Source organism: Myxine glutinosa, chromosome 13 (assembly GCF_964187855.1).
Source record: "Myxine glutinosa chromosome 13, kmMyxGlut1.1, whole genome shotgun sequence".
Classification (NCBI taxonomy): Eukaryota; Metazoa; Chordata; class Myxini; order Myxiniformes; family Myxinidae; genus Myxine; species Myxine glutinosa.
This window is the reverse complement of record NC_136273.1, coordinates 10296095-10317503: the sequence shown is the minus strand read 5'-3', so window position 1 is coordinate 10317503 and position 21409 is coordinate 10296095. Positions and strand designations below refer to the sequence as shown.

The 21409-nt window shown below is 43.7% G+C and overlaps 1 protein-coding gene across 4 annotated transcripts in view; it reads right to left on the bottom strand.

Annotated features, from left to right (window-relative positions):
* The window catches only part of NUP214 (nucleoporin 214), a 156193-nt gene that overhangs the window by 62235 nt on the left and 72549 nt on the right, over nt 1–21409 (bottom strand). For all 4 annotated transcript variants that reach the window (XM_068133742.2, XM_068133744.2, XM_068133743.2 and 1 more), the window contains exons 12-18: nt 19441–19510; nt 18639–18735; nt 14946–15133; nt 14633–14704; nt 14373–14522; nt 11969–12127; nt 4806–4909 (exon numbers count right to left, since the gene is read on the bottom strand). In XM_068133742.2, the coding sequence (XP_067989843.2) occupies nt 4806–4909; nt 11969–12127; nt 14373–14522; nt 14633–14704; nt 14946–15133; nt 18639–18735; nt 19441–19510 (840 nt within the window). The remainder of the gene's footprint in view (nt 1–4805; nt 4910–11968; nt 12128–14372; nt 14523–14632; nt 14705–14945; nt 15134–18638; nt 18736–19440; nt 19511–21409) is intronic.

Here is a 21409-nt window from a genome sequence, read left to right as displayed (position 1 = left end):
CTCATATTCATCTTTTGATCTCAAATCCAGATTTCTTGAGTATACAGTCACGTGAAAAAGTAAGTACACCCCATGTAAAGTTTTGACTTTTTCAACATATTTCAACATACAGCTATTTGATCTTCATTTCAACAATATTGATAGATAAAGGTGATATAATATCACAAATATCATGAAACATTTACATTTTGTTATCCATTGTATAATTTAAATAAACATAAATGCAAATTTCGCATGTGGAAAAAGTAAGTACACCCCCACATTTATCACAACTTCAAATACCTAAAATTAGAATCAGGTGCACCAGCTCAGGTGCAAATGATTAGAACATTGTTAGAGAGGATCTTGGAGGAACCTGTCTTATTTAAACCTCAGTCATTTCGTTTGGTTTGCTCTTTGTTGTTGAAGTGTGCGGCGTCACCATGCCTAGATCAAAAGAGCTCTCTGAGGCCTTCAGAAAGAAGGTTATAGATGCCTACGAGTCTGGGAAGGGATTCAAAAACATCTCCAAACAATTTGAAATCAATCATTCGACTGTCCGGAAGATCATCTACAAGTGGAGAAGATTCCAAACAACTGCCAACTTGTTCAGGCCAGGCCGCCCCAGCAAGTTCAGCCCGAAAGCAGACCACAAGATGCTGAAAGAAGTCTCTAAGAACCACAGAATGTCATCACGGGAACTACAGGTAGCTCTTGCCAATGTTGATGTCAAAGTGCACGAGTCTACCATTAGAAAGAGGCTGCACAAATTTGATCTACATGGGAGGGGTGCCAGGAGGAAACCTTTGCTGTCCAGAAAGAACATCAGGGCAAGACTAAAGTTTGCCAATGAACACCTAGGCAAAGACCAGCACTTCTGGAACAATGTGCTCTGGACAGATGAGTCAAAGGTAGAGCTATTTGGCCACAGTACCAGAAGACATGTTTGGCGAAAACCAAAGACAGCATTTGACCACAAGAACCTGATACCAACTGTAAAGTTTTTCCCTCGCGGTCCCCCTGTACTGTCTTTCCCTCGCGGTCCCCCTGTGCTGTCTTTCCCTCGTGGTCCCCCTGTGCTGTCTTTCCCTCGTGGTCCCCCTGTGCTGTCTTTCTCTCGCGGTCCCCCTGTGCTGTCTTTCCCTCGCGGTCCCCCTGTGCTGTCTTTCCCTCATGGTCCCCCTGTGCTGTCTTTCCCTCGCGGTCCCCCTGTGCTGTCTTTCCCTCGCGGTCCCCCTGTGCTGTCTTTCCCTCGCGGTCCCCCTGTGCTGTCTTTCCCACGTGGTCCCCCTGTACTATCTTTCCCTCGCGGTCCCCCTGTGCTGTCTTTCCCTCGCGGTCCCCCTGTGCTGTCTTTCCCTCGTGGTCCCCCTGTGCTGTCTTTCCCTCATGGTCCCCCTGTGCTGTCTTTCCCTCATGGTCCCCCTGTGCTGTCTTTCCCTCGTGGTCCCCCGTGCTGTCTTTCCCTCACGGTCCCCCTGTGCTGTCTTTCCCTCATGGTCCCCTTGTGCTGTCTTTCCCTCATGGTCCCCTTGTGCTGTCTTTCCCTCGCGGTCCCCCTGTGCTGTCTTTCCCTCGTGGTCCCCCTGTGCTGTCTTTCCCTCGTGGTCCCCCTGTGCTGTCTTTCCCTCATGGTCCCCCTGTGCTGTCTTTCCCTCGTGGTCCCCCTGTGCTGTCTTTCCCTCGCGGTTGTCAGCTCTTTCACGAGCCTCGATTCAGTATACAACAAAAAAAAAAAAAAGGCATGGTGGTGTAAATATTATGGTTTGGGGCAGCTTTGCTGCATCAGGGCCTGGGCAGCTCACCATCATAGAATCCACTATGAATTCTTCATTGTACCAGAAGGTGCTTGAGGATAATGTGAGGCCATCTGTCGGAAAGTTGAAGCTCAACCGAAGGTGGACCTTGCAACATGACAATGACCCTAAACATACCAGTGAATCCACCAGGTTATGGCTGAAAAGAAAGAAATGGAGGGTTCTGGAATGGCCAAGTCAAAGCCCGGATCTAAATCCCATCGAGATGTTGTGGGGGGATTTGAAACGAGCTGTGCATGCAAGAAACCCCTCAAACATCGCACAGCTGAAAGAATTCTGCATGGAGGAGTGGGCAAAAATTTCTCCCAGTCGATGTCAGAGACTGGTCGACAGTTATAAGAAACGCCTACTTGAGGTTGTTTCTGCCAAAGGGGGCAATACCACCTATTAGAGCCAAGGGTGTACTTACTTTTTCCACATGCGAAATTTTCACTTATGTTTATTTAAATTATACAATGGACTACAAAATGTAAATGTTTCATGATATTTGTTATATTATATCACCTTTATCTATCAATATTGTTGAAATGAAGATCAAATAACCGTATGTTGAAATATGTTGAAAAAGTCAAAACTTTACATGGGGTGTACTTACTTTTTCACGTGACTGTACAGCAATATTTCTTCATATAGCAATTCTCAAATAATACAGCAATTTCTTGAGTATTTTCCTGGGAAAGCCACATTTCCAAGCTGACCTCCAAAGCCAGTTGCCAACTGAGAATCCTCCGTCGTGTGAAATCCTTCCTTAGCACTAATGAGCTCCTAACCACATACAAAGCTTTCATGCGCAGTTTGATGGAGTACTGTTCTCCCCTCTGGGCTGGTGCTCCTGCCTCACACCTAACTCGGCATCACGCTGTCGAAAACAAAGCATTCAGGATCATTGGTATCTCCTGCAATGAAGCTGATTCTGAGTGTCTTTCACCTTCTCACCACAGGCAGGTTGGCGGTCATTCTATCTTCTACCGACTCCTCTCCGGCCTACCTCCCCCTGCTCTGTCCCCCAAATATTTCTGCAGGATGCACAATATCTGCCATCAATCCTGTTCTGGTGAAATTGCCAAATTCAAGACTCTCTGCTCACCTTCACACGTTCATTCCTCATTTTTCCTGCCTCTGGAACAAACTCCCTCACTCCCTTCAATCCATCTCCTCCATCCAGGTCTTCAAAACAGCTGTTCACCACCATGACATGTCTTCCCTCATCCAAAACCTTGATCTTTTCTACCTTTTCTAATCCACCCAAACTCCACCTCTTTCAAATTCCGTTTTATTTCCTGAAAGCTCCTATAGTGTCCATCTTGTTTATCCCATATACCCCGCCCCAGCCCTCTCTCTTCCACAGATCTCCACATGTCCCTGTTCTCTACCATTGTTGTGCTTCCCCCTATCCCCCCTCTTGTCTCCCGCTCCCTTTATTATATGTTCTATGTGTTAGTTCTTACATGAGCTTTGACTAAGTATACAAAAATAATCTATCTATAATTCCAGTAATCTCTGTGTGTATGTGTGTCTGTGTGTGTGTGTGTGTGTGTGTGTTTGTTTGTCTGTGACTGCTGTTTCTCGACAACTCCCGGTCCGATATACTTGAAACTTGCCAGGTATATTGCTGGGGACCCGAGGATGTGCCTTTTCAAGGTTTGAAATTAATCGGACAAGTGGTTCCCAAGGTATGGTCACCGTACTCGCAAGCCGTTCGCTTTGGCTTTGCGAATGGACCAAACCATTTCATGTAAATAGAGGGGGGGGGGGGGGTTCTGTGGTCGTTACTGGCTTTGCGAATGGACCAAACCATTTCATGTAAATAGAGGGGGGGGATATAATTTTAGATATATATATAGTACGGGCACGCCCTAGTAATAATCTATCTATAATTCCAGTAATCTCTGTGTGTATGTCTGTGTGTGTGTGTGTGTGTGTGTGTGTGTGTGTGTGTGTGTGTGTGTGTGTGTGTTTGTCTGTGACCGCTGTTTCTCGACAACTACCGGTCCGATATACTTGAAACTTGCCAGGTATATTGCTGGGGACCCGAGGATGTGCCTTTTCAAGGTTTGAAATTAATCGGAGAAGTAGTTACCGAGCTATGGCGATTTATTTACCCGTACTCGCAAGCCGTTCGCTTTGGCTTTGCGAATGGACCAAACCATTTCATGTAAATAGAGGGGGGGGGGGTTCTGTGGTCGTTCGCTTTGGCTTTGCGAATGGACCAAACCATTTCATGTAAATAGAGGGGGGGGGATATAATTTTAGATATATATATAGTACGGGCACGCCCTAGTAATAATAATAACAATAATAATTTCACTTCACTATTCCAATATTTATGGAGAGCTCCAAATGTTATTGGGCACTTCAATGAAGAAAGTGACTGTCATTTTTTTTTTAAACATGACCTTTATTGGTGGTAAATTGCCGGTGCTGATGTGCCATTCCCTTTGCAGGGCGTTGGTGCTGCCAAAGCAATTTCTTAGCGGGGGTTGTACTGGGTGGTTTGCCATTGCCTTCCCAGCGTTGTTTGTCTGTGCACTATCATTTTAAATGCCGAGCCTGAAGCGAGGAAGCAGCATGTATCATTTTAAAGTGTTTGGCATAAATCGGCCGAGGTTCAACTCACCGACCTCCAGACGCTTTAACGCTCTAATCATCAAGTGTGCCGATAAGCTGTGTGGGAGTTAAGAAAAATTGCTAACATAACTTGACAAGTGTTGAGGAACTTTATCTCTCATGACCTCTATTTTAGTTCATACTTTTATTTGCGAAACGAGCTTGAAAGCTGCAAAGTTGCCTGCAAATTGGGTTCCTCCTTTTTTTAAACATAAACTCGTACGTACGTCTTTTTCAGTGTTAAAATAAATACGATTCAAATGTTTTTCTGTGCTTTTTAATTGGCACTAAGAATGACATTTAAATTGAATGGAAATGAGAACAATGTGCAACGATACAGGTTCTGTGCCGTTATGCTGTTTAAATCGCCAAATGCTACAACAACAAAGTAAATACACTCACTTTATTTCCTTCTGGCTTTCCAAATGTGATTCCCACTGAGAATCAAGAATCATGTTCACTTCCTCGAGAGAAAGCATGACATTCTGCGACAAGCAGACGATTTCCTGCACACGCAAAGAACACAAACACTTCATAAAGAAAATAATCACCATGAAGGGCCCATAAGCACAAGAGCATCCGGTACTGTTACAGCTCGGGACAACGTATTGAGTATTGCAAATATGTACGGGCTGGCAGGATAGCCAAGAGGTATGCACAGTGCACACTCGCCTCTAAACTATCTAGCTTGGGCTCAAATCTCGACACTGATGGTTCGCATGCAGGGCGAGACATCAATGCGTGCGCCGTCCTTCAGATGGGCGTTGAGTTGGGTGTCCAGCCTGTTGGCATTAATTTGTACATGTTAAAGACCCCACACCGTTGTTCGCAAAGAGGAGGAGAGCCATCGCCGGCACCTTGGCTAAATTCCAAATCATTGCACTCTCCGGAGAGTATCCTGCACAGGAGTGGCAACCCATTCAGGATTGCAACTCTAGCCATAAAAACTGCTTCAGCTCAACCGACGCTGTACAGAGCTTCTACGTGGATGAATGAATGAATGAATGAATTAACCATCTATACTTGTACAGGAATAATGAACAGTCATTTGAGTGGTAAAATTTATCATTACATCAGAGATAAAGTTAAAAGCAAATTAAATGTATAATTTTAACCGTTTCCTTTATTTCATCATTTTTATACAACAAATGTTTTTATCTCATTGCCCTTCGCCCCTGTTTAAATCATTCAATCCATCTTGTTCGTTACCCTTGCCAGAGGAGAGGGTATTGCATTTGGGACCATTTGTCTCTTTTGTTTGTCCACACATCATTTGCTGATGTACACAACAATTTTTACACGTCATCATTTTTCAACCGAGTATCTCTATAAAGTTTGTACAATTAGAATGCGAGTATGTCGATAAAATACGTACCATAAGCCCGGATCAGGATACGATAATTTTAAAGTGAATCTTCACCATTGGGTAATAGGGCCAAAACTGATATATAGCATATCCCAAAAAGTTATCGATGCATTTGGACGAAACTTGGTGGACAACTTGGGTGTGTGACAAGAACGAGTCGATTCAATTTTGGGGAAGATCCGGATCAGGATACGGGAGATTAATTTTTAAAGTGATTCTTCACCATTGAGAGATGGAGTGAAAAACGACACATCGCATGATATTTCAAAAAGTTGTGGACGAGTTATGACAAAACCTGGTGGATTAGTTGGTTAGGTGACAAGAACAAGCAGATAAAATTTTGGTTCAGGTCGAATCCAGATCCGGTCTATCAGAGGGATCCAAAACGTAAACTGCTCAGCCTGGCGGAGGTATGCATGCTCTACCGAGTACCATTCTTGTTACCCTCGCCTGAGAAGAGGGTATTGCATTTGAGTCCGTTTGTTTGTTTGTCCACACAGAATAAACATTTTCTCTGCAACCGTTGGTCCGATTGACAGGAAATTTTCACCATAGATGCACGTCCACCTGTATCATTTTTAATTATAATTATGACTTCATAGGTCACATGGTATGGGCGCTATCTTGGAAAAACCGAAAAACTTTGCACCTTTATATCTCCGAAAGTACTGCATAGAAAAAATTGGGACATGGCTCATTGCAAAGAACTCTCCATGTGGAATAACATATTTTTTTTTTATTTTTTTTTTTTTTGTATACTGAATCGAGGCTCGTGAAAGAGCTAACATTTACTTCACAAACAAATCAACCAGACAAACAAAATATATAAAAAGCGGGAGCGTAAAACAAGATGGGGAGAGAAGGTGAAGCACACAAACACAACATTTGAGAGCAGGGAGATGTGTGGAAGGGAGAGGGCTTGGGGGGAGGAGGCATGGGAAGGGGGGGGGGGGGTGGAGGGAGAAGTATAAAACACAAGGACACCAATGACTTCCAGGACAGAAGTTGGTATTTCAAAAAAGTGGAATTGGGGTGAAATTAGCGGGGGTAGAAAAGATCAAGGTTTTGGATGGGGGAAGATAAGAGATGGTGGTGAACAGCTGTTTTAAAGACCTGGAGGGTGGAGTGGGATTGAAGAGAGTGAGGGAGTTTGTTCCAGAGGCGGGAGAAAAGAGGAATGAAGGAGTGAAGGTGAGCAGAGAGTCTTGATTTTGGCAGTTTGACCATAAGAGGGTTGCAGGCAGATCTTGTGCGACCTGTAGGAATATTTGCGGGACAAAGCCCAGAGAGAGCTGGGGGGGCAAGGCCAGAGAGGAGTCGGTAGAAGATGGAAAGACCACCAACCTGCCTGCGGTGAGTGAGTGAGAGGCCCTTGGAGTTAGCTTCATCACGGGAGATTCCAATGATTCTGAATGCTTTGGTTTCAACAGCGTGAAGACGAGCTAGGTGTGAGGCAGGAGCACCAGCCCAGAGGGGAGAGCAGTATTCCATTGAGCTGCGGATGAAAGCCTTGTATGTGGTGAGGAGCTCAGGTGTGCCAAGGAAGGACTTCGCACGACGGAGGATGCCCAGTCAGCGACTGGCTTTGGAGGCCAGATTTGAAATGTGGTTTTCCCAGGAAAGATCATGGCAGATAGTGAGACCCAAAAGCTTGAGTGACAGAACTTCTTGGAGAGGATTATTCAGAAAATGGATGGGAGGGTTGTCCAGTCGGTCTTTTCGGAGAGACATCGTAAGAGTGTGAGATTTGTCAGGATTGAAAGACATGTTCCACTTGTTTGCCCAGTCTGTGATTTTGTCCAGGTCTGCAGAGAGTGAGGAGGCAGCAGACTGCCGATCTGAGGGATGAAGAATGGAGCGACAGAGAGTAGAGTCATCAGCAAAGAGATACAGAGGATTTTCAAGAGAGTCAGAGAGATCATTGATGAAGACCAGAAAAAGGACAGGGCCCAGAACACTGCCTTGTGGAACTCCAGCCTGAACAGGAAGAGGAGATGAGAGAAACCCATTCAGGGCCACACGTTGACTACGACTAGAGAGGAAGTCCGCCAGCCATGCGTGGAGATTTCCATGGATACCAAAAGAGGAGAGTTTGGTGAGCAGAGCGGGGTGCCAGACCGTATCGAAGGCACGTGATATGTCAAGAGAGACTGCTCTAATTTCCTGTTTGGCATTGAGGACCTCCATCCATTGTTGAGAAAGCAGAAGCAGCATGTCCAGAGTAGAATGTCCAGGTCTGAAACCAAATTGATGATCAGAGATCAAGCCATTGGAGAAGAGGAAAGATTTCATATCTGAAGCAATGATGGATTCCATGACTTTGCTGATAATTGGGAGAAGGCTGATTGGTCTGTAGTTGCTGGGATCTGTTTTTGCACCTTTTTTGTGCAAAGCGGTGATGTTGGCAGATTTCCAAGCAGATGGAAGATGACCTTGAGCAAAAGAGAGGGTGAAGAGAACAGAGAGAGGGAGTGAAAGAGCGGAAGAACAGGATTTTAGGACCCGTGGGCTGATGCCGTCAGGTCCAGTTGCAGAATCCGAGTCGAGGGTTGACAGAAACTTTTCCACCTTGTCAGGAGGAAAGGACACAGAGTCCAGGAGCAGCTGGGTACGACTGGGTACGGTGGGTACAGAGAGGGATGGGTTTGGGACACAAGATTTAGAGGCAAACACAGAGTTGAGGCATTCAGCTTTTTCGCGTGCGGAGTCAGCCGTGTGGCCATTTGAGGTGAGGGAGGGGATGGAGGGGGAACAAACACCAGAAACAGATTTGACCAGACGCCACCAGGATTTGGAAGAGGGAGACAGATAAGAGAGTTCGGTCCTGAGAACGGAGAGATATTGTTTCCTGGCTCTCCTGAGCGTGGACACACACTTGTTTCGGGCTTTGTGAAAGGAAATGAGATTTCCTTCCGTTGGATTTGCTTTCCAGGAGACGAAAGCAAGTTGTTTCTGGGCAATAGCCTCACCACAAGATTCCGTGTACCATGGACGGGAGGAAGGGTATGACAACAGAAGACGAGATGGGATAAATCTGTGCATGAGAGAGAGCAGTTTGCTTTGGAAGAATTCCCAGGAAGAATTTATGTCAGAGGCAGTAGAGATGGGAGACCAGTCCAGATGATTGATGGCTGCTTGAAGACCGTGCCAGTTGGCCTGAGTGAAATGCCAGGCTCGTCGACGCTGAGGAGGCTCTCTGAGAATGGTCAGAGAGATGTCCACTTTAACAAGCACATGATCAGAAGAACCGATTGGAGCAGAAGAAGAGCAGCAGACATTTTCAGGGAAGTTAGTCATAACCAAGTCCAGAAGAGAAGATGCTCCGTTGACTGAAATCCGGGTCGGGAAATTGACAGTTTGTGTCAGTCCCAGTGAGTCACAGAAGTCCTTTGCTGAAGAGCCATGGCTGGTGAGAGAGGTACCCACACCCAGCCAACTGGCATGGTGACAGTTGAAATCACCACATATGAGGAAGAGAGAGTTGGGATGGGTAGATAGAAGTTGGTCCATATTCTCAGACAGCGAGATGTAGATGGAGTCATCACTGTTTGGTGGACGGTACAACACACATATGAACAAAAGGTGGGAGCGAAGGGGAAGCCGTAGCCAAAGGTATTCCTGGGGGTGAGGTGGAGAGAGGGCAGTGCAGGGCGAGTGAGGAAGAGAGTTTTTTATAAAGATAGCAACCCCACCTCCAGGACGAGGCTCAGGTCTATCATACCGGAGTAGGGAGTAACCTGGGAGAGATACCAAGGAATCAGAGACATCGTGAAGGAGGAAAGTTTCTGTTAAGCAGATCACGTCTGGTTTGTCAGAAGCAACCTGTATGGAGAGATCAGACATGTTTGAGCGAAGGCCCCGGATGTTTGAGGTCCATACTGTTAAGGAAGAGGAAGGGGGAGCATCGGATACAGAACAGGGGGGGGGGGAGCGGTAGGGTAAGATGTGGAAGAGGTGGAAGAGATAGGGAGAGCTGTTGAAGGTGTGTCAGAGATTACAGAATAGCTCGGAGAAAGGGAAGGATGGGGCAGACAAAAGGTTTGATGGTGATTGGGAGAGGCGCAGTGAGGTGTTATTTGACGAGGGGGAAGAGCGAGGCAGAAGGTTGAGGGAGATGAAGGTGAAAGTTGGAAGGGGGAAGAAGCGGGGAGGACGCTTTGAGGGGGAGGGGTGAGAGGGGAGTCTAGGAGGGGAGGAGTGAGGGAGAGTCTCGGAGGGGAGGGGTGTGGGGGGAGATTTGAAAGGAATGGGTGATTGGGAAGATTTGGAGGGGAGGGGCAAGGGGGAAGATTTGAAAGAGATGGGTGATGGGGATGATTTGGAGGGGATGGGCAAGGGGGTAGATTTAGAGGGGAGGGGTGATGGGAAATGGGATTTTGGGGTGATGGGATTTTGAAAAATGTACGATTAATGGGAAACGAACATTTATTGCAAAATGAGTTTCTTGAGACATTCGAGTCAAAAATACGTTTGAGGGCGCTGGAGGGAGGATGGAGTGCTGGAGAGTTTAGGGAATGAATGAAAGATGCACTATAAGAGATGGAATTTTTTTTTGGAATGAATGGATTTGGTGAGCAAGTCGAAAGCATCCTTTTATAGAAGAAGAAGAAAAAGGTGTTATAGAATATGACAGAATATAGGTCTTCAGGGTTCAGATGAGACATTTTTTAACAACGTGATCACAAACAGCGTGGTCGAAGAATGAACGAACGAACAACTAAGAACGAATAAACGAATAAAAACGGAAGGAAATATTTTTGGGTTTTTTTTTTTTTTTTTTTTTTGAGATTTTAAAACAAGGAAGTATGGGATGAAAAGACCGTGAAAACAGAGACCGGAAAAAAATTTCAGCGTGATCGGAGAACCGCTGAGACAAAAACAAAGCCTAAAGCCAAGGTTGGACACAGTAGCCTAGTACTACACTTAGGCCTCAGAATACACGATGAGAAAGACCGACGATTCTGTACACAGGTACAAAAAAACCAACGCCAAGAATACTATTAAAGACACCCCAATAGGTATATACAAGACCAGTTTCGACAAAAACACAATTGTGAAAAGTTACTTAACTTCGAAAGCGAACGTGCATGGACAGCTTTGAAGAGACGAGACCTCCAATCTTGCGCATCAAGCAATATGCTTGATGATGTCATATGATGTCATATGATGTCATATATGTTAATGATGATGTCATAAGTGCCTCCATTTTTTTTTTTTTTTTTGTAGAGGCCATTTTCCCCCGCAGAGCGGGGGTTGGCCTTTTCGGGGACCGTGGTTGTTGTTGTTTTTTTGTTTTTTTTTGGTCCCCTTTTTGAAGCAATGTTTTACGGCCGGATGCCCTTCCTGCCGCCAACCCTGTTTGTCGCCTTTTTACGATAAACAGGGAATTACCAGTGTACTGGTACTCAATTTGCCGACCTCGGAAGGATGACAGGCTGAGTCAACGCCCATGGCGTTAATTCAGCGATCGACCGGGATTCGAACCCAGGATCCTAAGCTGGCACCCTAGCCGCTAGCCCAACACCAGGGACTGGCACCTCCATTATGACGTCATAATTCGACAAGTACAAAACATCCGATCAGATGAAATTTCTTGAGCATCATCCAAGGATAAATTGGTGGAGAAAAAAAAGAAAGATGACGTCATCGGTGACGTGGTTCTGCCGCCATATTTGTTTTAACACAAAAGCCTTAAAAAAACACTGAAAACACATCCTGGCGAGGGTCTGCAATCTCTGATTGCCCTTTCTAGTTTTTAAATGTTTTTGTTTCAACATGCCTCTTTACCAATATTTTCCCCTCTACACAAAGTGCAAGACTTTTAATGACATTCCTCAAACATGTTTGTTGTTGAGTGGAGATACGATGCAGGCTAGATGGGGAGATTTTTCTGCAAATCTTTTTCTTGAAATTTCTTATTAGGAAAATGAAAGTAGGAAAAGATCATTCTTGTCAACTATGTCCAAAAAAATATACCACCTGAAATCGACACTCATTATACAATTCCTTACCTTTCCACACCCGTACTGCTACTTCACAATTTGTGCATAACCCTGCAGATGGCCCGACTTTTAAATGTGATCATAATTTAAAAAAACAAAAACATTCTGCAACACCAAATTTAAATACGCAAATGTGCAAGGACAGAATGCAAATTGCCAAAGCTGCTTTATGCATTTCTCACAGTCCAAGGTCTCACCTTGAGCTGCCGCGCACTGTATGGATCAAGTGGACGGCGCTGCAGTAACTCCATATAGTCTCTGTCTTGGCTCCGCGCCCTCCTCTGTCGTAACTCCTCAGCCTCAACAAATCCCTGGAGCACTTCGGCCTTCAGCCCCAGCACGTCTGCATGAAGCCACTGCCACATACCAAGACAATAGTTGATGAATTTCCAAAAAACAGAAATATTGTAAGAAAAATGGCTTCGGAGTTAAAAAGAGGACTATTTATTTCAGAATCAATATTACAATAAGATGTACCGTAAGTAAATACCCAAATTAACTCTGCCAGGATAGATTGTGCAGAAATACCCTTGTGTCTTCTTACCAGCCCTCTGTGTTCGCCTTCCCTCCTTGCATGTGCTTCCATTTCCATTTGTCCTCTAATTACTCCAGTGAACGAGCCCCCTCCTTGCCCCCATCCAATGAGCCACATGCTGCACAATCCTGACAACTAACGAGATGAAAGGCCAATACCTTCACCTCCACAACATCTTTCTTTATTTCCTGTTCAATCTCGTGCCCCTGTGCAAATCTGGTGTGCTTAAAATTTAGTTTAACGGTGGTGTTGAGTCAGTCTTTGTTTGGATGATTGTGATTATTGTGCCACCCTTCCCCGTTATTATTTTTAAACCTGGATATTTTTTACCCACGTTGTTGTGGTTTTTGAATGCGATTGGACCTCCAGCATCATTAAATTAATGACTTGAGATGTAAGCGCACCAAAGTATTGACAAGCAAACAAAATTAGATAGATCCCATTCCTCCGTACTCGCAGCTAGCACATCGCGTAATCTTGCCTCCGGCTCAAGGCCAAAATATTGGCGAGCAAACAAAATTAGATAAATCCAATTCCTCCGTACTCGTAGACAGCACGTCACATAATCTTGCCTCTAGCTTAAGGCCCGTTCTGTGGAGCTTACCTCTGGCAGGTCCTCGTTCACCCCTCAGGGAGACCACCGATCGGTTCTTTACAATATTATTATTGGACGTTTGAATTTCAAACGTTAATATGGAAGGCAAAATTTGGGATCAACATTCCCAAAATTGTGGTAGTTTACAAACTTTAGAGCATTCAATGCCAACGGAGATTATAACGTATGAGCAATCATTTCAACAAATTTAGATGAGCTGCCCCATCAGGAAAGTTTTTTTTTTTTTACTGCAGCTAATATTTAAAAGAAACATTTATCAACTTACCGTTTGTCTATAGGGGTCATCATGCAAATAAATGCTTTTGACATGCTGTAAACTCAGACAAAGAATTTCAAACCAGATTTGACTTTCGTTAATGTAAAGTAAAGATGTGGAAATGATGTGAACATCAATTTTACTCACCCTTTAAATTTGCAAAAAGCATTGTGTGTGTTATACAAAATTTAAAACGCATTCCGAACAAGCAATTACTTATACAAAGATCAAATGCATTTCATCATAATGGTAGATATCAATTTCAAAAAACTACAGTCGGACCCAGGCGTTCGCGGGGGATACGTTCCTAGAAAATGCCGCGAATGTCGAATCCACAAATGTGGGGCATTTTTTCAAATGGTGAAGGAGGGATAGGTTCCCACCAGATTGTCATTCATAAGTGATAATCAAAAATCCTGTAAAATACACGAATACACCCGTGAAAAACCATGAATACGCCCATGAAAAACCATGAATACGCCTGTGAAAAACCATGAATACGCCCGTGAAAAACCATCAATACGCCCGTGAAAAATCAATGAATATACCCGTGAAAAACCATGAATACACCTGTAAAAAACCATGAATACGCCTGTGAAAAACCATGAATACGCCTGTGAAAAACCACGAATACGCCTGTGAAAAAGCACGAATACCCCTGTGAAAAACCACAATTACACCCACAAAAAGAATGACGAATCACGTGGTTGCACACGAACAGCGGCTATATGCATAATGCGTGGAAGATGCTTTTACAAGTGTCATGTGCACATCTAGTGGGATGGGGGGTTTTTTTTTTTGCGCCTGCGAAAAACCGCAAATACATGGGGCACAGGACCGCGAATGTAGAAGCAGGTCGCATTTTATCATCCCCGAATATGTGGGGTCCACGAATGTTGGGACCGTGAATGTTGGCATCCAACTGTATTGCAAATTTATTGCAATTTAAGTACCATTTATTGAAGAAAATTCATGATAAACATGAATTAAATGTTGAATAAAACATTGTTTTCACCCACAATGTGCAGGTACTGTATTGCCAGAGTGCCTAACTTTACCAGTAATTTTCAGCAAGAAAATTTGCTTTTTCATCATGCCATATGCCCAATGTCTGCAGCTGAGAGACAGAGGAGACAACGTAAGTTAAGAAATGAAAGAAAATGAGGGATTAACCGAACAAAGGAATCTTCAAACCTCAACTGTGCCCTTGATTTCTGAAAAGAAGGAGTGAAAGTCCTGTGTGTGTGCACGAAGCTCGGTTAGCTCATCCCGTGAGCCAACTATGACATCTGCACTAGCTGCACGCTGCTCGAACTGCCGAAGCTCCTCCTTGAATTGTGTGATCTGCACAGCAGAGAAGCCAAAATTAATGGTGGGGAATAAAAGTGCACTTACAATTTGACCAACTCCGCTTTGATATAATGGATAATGTGGAACAGTTTGAATTCTCTCACCTCCTCTGCAATACCCAGGGCGTATGGATCTTGAGGAGTCGGTCCATTGCTCTTCACATTCGCAACAAGGGACTGGAAATCAAAATTGAGAAGCCACGGGGAATGAGCAGGAAAGAATCAATCAAGGCTGATGCAAAGGAGCTAAGGAGTCCTCCAAAGAGCAATCAATATAAAAACCTTAGAATTCGGACAATACAGCAGATCTTTTTGCTATCTCCACAGTTATGTAGAAACTTGCTGTACCTAACTCAGCATACAACTTGATAAACCCGAGTTCAAGTCCAACCTAACAAGAAGCAAAAAAATGGCCTACCTTAGCCCCTTTTGGGGAAGCTAGAGGCAAACGAAGGCCAGGTTGGGAAGAGGATGGACTGTGGGGAAAAGGTGGGGCAGAGATCTGTGCTGAAACAGCAGCACCTGGGCGAGCACCAGCTGCCACAATTGGGACAGATGATGATGCTTTCAGAAAAGTGGGTTGAACGCTCGCTAAGAAACCGACACCTGGGGAAAGAAATAGAAAATGTAATTTTAAGTGAATGTGACATTAGATATTAACCTCCACCTGTGTTAGACCTCAACCCACTATTACAGTTCATCTCAATTAAAGGTGACGTGAAAAACGACAACGGCACTCAGTAAAGTGCATACCTCTGCCAGGGTGAACAGTTTACGGTTTGTATCCCACTGATGGTCTGGGTGCAGATCTGGCATACCCAACTTATCTACCAAGTTTTGTCATAATCTATCAACTACTTTTTGAAATATCAATATATCTTTTTTGAAATATTGATTATATTGATATATTGAAATATCAATATGTATGAAATATCAATATATCAATATATTTTTTTGAAATATCTTTTTTAAATATTATTTTTGAAATCTCGCTTTTGACTCCACCTCTCAATGGTGAAGAATCACTCAGAAAATAAAATAAATGTAGTATCTGGATCTTCACAAACATCGAATCAATTGGTCCTTGTCACACACCCAACCTGTCCACCACGTTTTGTCCTAATCAGTCCGTAAGTTTTTGAGACATAATGTTACATATCGTTTTTGGCCCTATCTCTTAAGGAAGAATCACTTTTTTAAAAACATCTAATATCCGGATACGGATCTTCATCAAAATCTAACCCATTCGTCCTTGTCATACACCAAATCTGTCCACTAAATTTCGTCCAAATCAGTCCATAACTTTTCGAGATATCCTGCTCACAGACAAACAGCCAGCGGTGAAAACATAACCTCCGTCCACCTTTGATGGCAGAGGTGATGATAGCAGTAGTAGTATATGGCCACAACAAGGAGAACTTAGAGAAATGTATATTTAAATATGAGAACATTATTTTTGCTTTTAATTGCATACAATCAGACAAATTTGCTCCTCTTTACCATAAATCATGGGTTGGAGCACCAGAACACAACACCACATCTTATGCTGTATAATGAACGATTAATGAATAGCCAACGTTTATTAATCAAAATGAATGGGTTAATAAATGAATGTTAGCATCCACTTTGCTGCTTGTGCACATTATATGCTTAACAAAATACCATGTAATGCTAACGCAAAGATATTTTATTAATCTCTATATTAAAGCAACCACATTTTTTCCATCCATCCGTCCCTTTGTCTATCATGCTATTTTCGCTAGGACATCATTACGGCGCTATGTCTAGCGCTAGGCTCGGCCTTTACTGGTGTGCAAATCATCTCGGCCAGCGTCCAAGCAATCAACCAGTTTTGTCACTTCGCTGACAGCAGTGAATACAATAACCCATGTATCTGATTTTATCTGACGGCCGTCGGCGATGGGCTGAATGCCAGACAATATCCATCGGGATGATGGATTTTTTAATGTGCCGGTCTAATAAGATGGCGGTGCAGCAAGACTGTGTTATGTCCTGCACGTCACTGCATCGTTATGCCTAGCGCTAGGTTAGGCCTCTATGGCAGTGTATTATCCATGACTCAATAAGAATCGCATTTTGCAATTTGAAAAAAAGACGTAATGTCTGATCCCTGGGAACATAAAACGACTTCAAAATATAGTTTTTTGGCAATTAGGTGTGCGTTTTACGAAAATTAACGCTGGATTGTTAGCAGTACACAAAATGTTTCTGGAATTAAAAAATTGCAAATATAGACTCGATATGTGGTGTATGTTCAACTACCGTCAGCGAAGCGGTGGGTTCAATGCTAGTATTGATGAAAACAACGGTTATATTCAAGTGTAACACATTGGCAGTAAAATTCATAGAAGAAACAATTTTTCATGTTTGACAAGTGTTACGGATTCGTCACTTCCGTTGTTGTGGTTTTCATCCACTGTAAATATTTTTGATTCCATGTATTATTATTGTTTTCAAAAGGTTTATTGTTTATGAACCGTTTTCAAAAGGTGAAAAAGTTAGAGTTAAAAGAAACCGAAAACCGGATGACGAGGAGGAGGAAGAGGAGGAAAAAGAGGGCGGAGCGGGTAGAGTCGGACAAGAAGCATAGTTGCTTTGCGGTCTGGAGCGAACGTTGGCGAGCAAGAGTCACGAGTGAACTTTGGGTTTCCCAGGAAAGGGATTCCTGCGATAGAGTTGTTATCGCTGTGACAGATTAACCTGCGTGTCAGGTTTTGCGATTGATTCCGGAAAGAATCATCGTCGGGCCGTTACGTCTCGAGTACAGGCCATCAGCCATTTTGACTCGCGCGCTTTGCGCGTCGCGCAAGGTTTCTTTGCTTCGCTTCAGCCTTGGCGCGTCGCGCAAGGTTTTTCTTTGCTTGACTTCAGCCGTTTTCACCGCATTCAGACGTATCTGGTGTGTGTGTGTGCACCGCGGATTTTGAAGGTAAATCTGAGGTTCGCCGACTGTGAGCCTTGGAACGTCCATACCCGAGGGTGTGACTTCCCAGTCGCCTGGAGGGCGCCTTTGGATTTCCCAGTCGCCTGGAGGGCGCCTTTGCACAGCTTTGGCAGCAGGACTGTAACTGCCAACCCAACGGGATTCTGGTTTCGATTGGACATTGATCTGTCGATCGCTGGAGCGGATCAACTTTGGCTTGAAGCCGGGGAATAGAGACATTGGGAATCTTTTTCTTTTCGCTCACTTGGAGCACAGTGAGTTATATTGTATGAACCTGATGGTACCATCATAGGAATGATATACTATTTGTTGTATACACAAAGAATTAAGTTAAGCACCCCTACACAACGAATTAAGGTAAGCACCCCCTAATATATATTCTTTGTGTATATGTATACATTGGCATATATTCTAAGGTATGTGAGATCAAATAATGATTGGTATGACATTAGCAATTATCCATTGATGAAATTGAGTGATCAAAGTGAAAAAAAGTGATTGGTTGAGTCAGTGATCCGATCACGTGGGTCCTACACACGTTATTGACGCAAAGATCGCTAGAGGTCTTCTCAGAACAATGACTGTACGTTAGAAAACATAAACGTCATCCACACTGTCCGTGATGGACCTATAGCTCCATACTTAAATTGAGTTGAAAATATGCCTAAAATTCCCAAAAAAATTCACCTTAAATTATTCAGAATAAAATATTGAAAACGGCATGATTGTTATGTTTTTATGTGACCATAATATCACTTCTCCAGAAAATATAGCAATATCATGGGTATATTACACTGTTTTGACGACAACAAACTTGTAATGTGCGAGGTTGTAAAAAAACGGGGGGGGTGCTTAACTTAATTCTTTGTGTATACAATTGATTACTATTGTTTTTGTACTGTTATTCTTGTGTGATCTTAATACAATACTTGTTGGTTTGTAACAATTGGTGTGGCTTCACCATTGATCTTTGACATACAGAATAACACATTTTTCTGCCGTGACTCCTCTCGGGGCTCGGAGGTACACCGTGACCAGGGGGTCGGGGAGGAGCACGTAACACAAGCACATGTAATGAGAACTTATCCTTGAATGAAGAGAATGCAAGTTTTATAACAAAGAAAACCACATCAACAAGGAAGTTACCCTGTGTAGCTCCTAATGAACGAATCGGAGTTGACTGCGCTTGAGGGTGTCCTGTTTCAGCCACTGTATTAACCAAATGAGCTGCAGAAACCAAAGTCTTGCGAGTACAAGAGATTGGCCAGAAAAAAACAACATAATGAAGGATCAGTAAAAGGAAATAAACAATGAAAATCAAATTGCATTGCAAGTCACATTCAGGCCCGATTTCTTCACTCAGAGGTCAATATGTGTGATTTAAACACTGAGCTGGGCTCAGTTAAGCTATGTCTATAAATGAACCAATAACATTTTGGGTTTTGGGCCTATTTACAGCATTTTATACCTTCAAATTAAATTCCAGTCTATTTTGGGTAGAAGTCAATATTTGAACGATGAGAAATGCACATTTCACTTGATCCTTATTCAAACAACATTAAAACTGTGATTTCTATTTCAACGTCGACAATAAATTGGACCTAGGAGTATCAAATTCAGATATTGCAAGCACAGGCCTACCAACAATATAACCCAAAACAAACATGTGTCCTCTGATGGGCAAAATGGATGGGGAGAAGAGGGGAGGGCTTCACATATCATATCATGGCTTCTTCCTCAGAAGGTATCATGTTACAATTTTATGAGATCACAGAACGAGTATGAGACATCATGTTATGAGACAAGGTCGGAGAAGTCCACAAACCCGCAGTAATATTTCAATAAGAAAATAAAATAGCAGTTTAAAATTAGGCTTATTCTGAGAAAAACAGGGCAGATGGAACATCTGTTAACTTTAAAAACCACATTTTCTTTTCACCTCCTTTACCTTATTGGCTTGGCTTTGTGTTGAGGATGTTTTACATGATGAACTGGGTTCCAATTGGGAGAAAGAATACCTGTGGAGATATATATATTTTAAGTTAGGCAAGAAAGTAAGTGCACATTGATCGACCAAGAGAGGCGGTTTGAATACATCGAACCGCAAAGAAAAGATGCGTAATATGTGGTGTGTAGAGTAGTGCGAGGGATGTGCATCATCATTGTATTGAAGAAAGTATGATGATTATAATCAATAATTTTGAACATAATACAATTTGCCCATTAGGAGTACTAGGGCATTGCCCGTACGTGGGTGCCCGTTCCTTGCCAAAAAAAAAAAAAAACGCTACCCGTACGCTCTACCCCGCCCGTACGCCCGTAAACAAAAAATTACAACGCTCTTCGCTTCCGCCCTTCGCTCTGACTGAATTGGGAGAAATAATGCGCATAAGAAATCGAATTACGTACCGTAATGGCGGTCAGCTCGTAACGCGCACACTGTCCGGAAGTTCGCATATCGCATATCTATCTATCTATCTATTAATGCCCAATTATTCAATTATCGCCAACGTATTTTGGCTTTTTGCAATTTAATCGCAAGGAAAAGTAGAAAGAGAAGAGGGAAAAAAAGAAAAGCCTTGCCTTGCTGCAAACAACAACAACATGGAAGGCTGCACTGTCCGGAAGTTGGCATATCGCAGTTACGATTATTTTAGTGTTAATGGCCAATTATTCAATTAGCGCCAACGTATTTTGGCTGTTTGCAATTTAATCGCAAGGAAAAGTAGAAAGAGAAGAGGGAAAAAAAGAAAAGCCTTGCATTAACGCATTAACGCTTGCATTGCATTAACGGTTCGGCACACGTGATAGCTCGCTGCTCTCTGATTGGTTGAAGCGTTTTTTGGACATAGCTCGGTAGGTACTTGTCCGATTAATTACAAACCTTGAAAAGGCACATCCTCGGGTCCCCAGCAATATACCTGGCAAGTTTCAAGTATATCGGACCCGTGGTTGTCGAGAAACAGCGGTCACAGACACACAGACAGACACACAGAGATTGCTGGAATTATAGATAGATACAGTACAAGTATATGGAAAATGGAAGATTTTTAAAATTGAATGACCATCAGCCAAACTCCATTCTTCAAGCATAGCATCGTACCAACGAATACCAAGTGATAACCGAAATTAAGAGGTTGCCGACCAAAATGAAGGCTGGCTCCAAGAATATCAGAGCTATTATGGTTTTACACAGAACAGAGAGAGGGAAAGTGAGAGCAGGGAAGGGGAAGAGAGAGAGTGGGAGGGGAGAGAGAGAACGAACAAGAGAGAAAGAGTGAACAAGAGAAAAAGAGTTGAGAGAAAGAGCGAGCGAGAGAAAGAGCGAGAGAAAGAGCGAGCGAGAGAAAGAGCGAGCGAGAGAAAGAGCGAGCGAGAGAAAGAGCGAGCGAGAGAAAGAGCGAGCGAGAGAAAGAGCGAGCGAGAGAAAGAGCGAGCGAGAGAAAGAGCGAGCGAGAGAAAGAGCGAGCGAGAGAAAGAGCGAGCGAGAGAAAGAGCGAGCGAGAGAAAGAGCGAGCGAGAGAAAGAGCGAGCGAGAGAAAGAGCGGGCGAAAGAGCGAGCGGGCGAAAGAGCGAGCGAGAGAAAAAGCGAGCGAGAAAAAGAGCGAGCGAGAGAAAGAGCGAACGAGAGAAAGAGCGAACGAGAGAAAGAGCGAGCGAGAGAAAGAGCGAGCGAGAGAAAGAGCGAGCGAGAGAAAGAGCGAGCGAGAGAAAGAGCGAGCGAGAGAAAGAGCGAGCGAGAGAAAGAGCGAGCGAGAGAAAGAGCGAGCGAGAGAAAGAGCGAGCGAGAGAAAGAGCGAGCGAGAGAAAGAGCGAGCGAGAGAAAGAGCGAGCGAGAGAAAGAGCGAGCGAGCGAGAGAAAGAGCGAGCGAGAGAAAAAGCGAGCGAGAGAAAAAGCGAGCGAGAGAAAGAGCGAG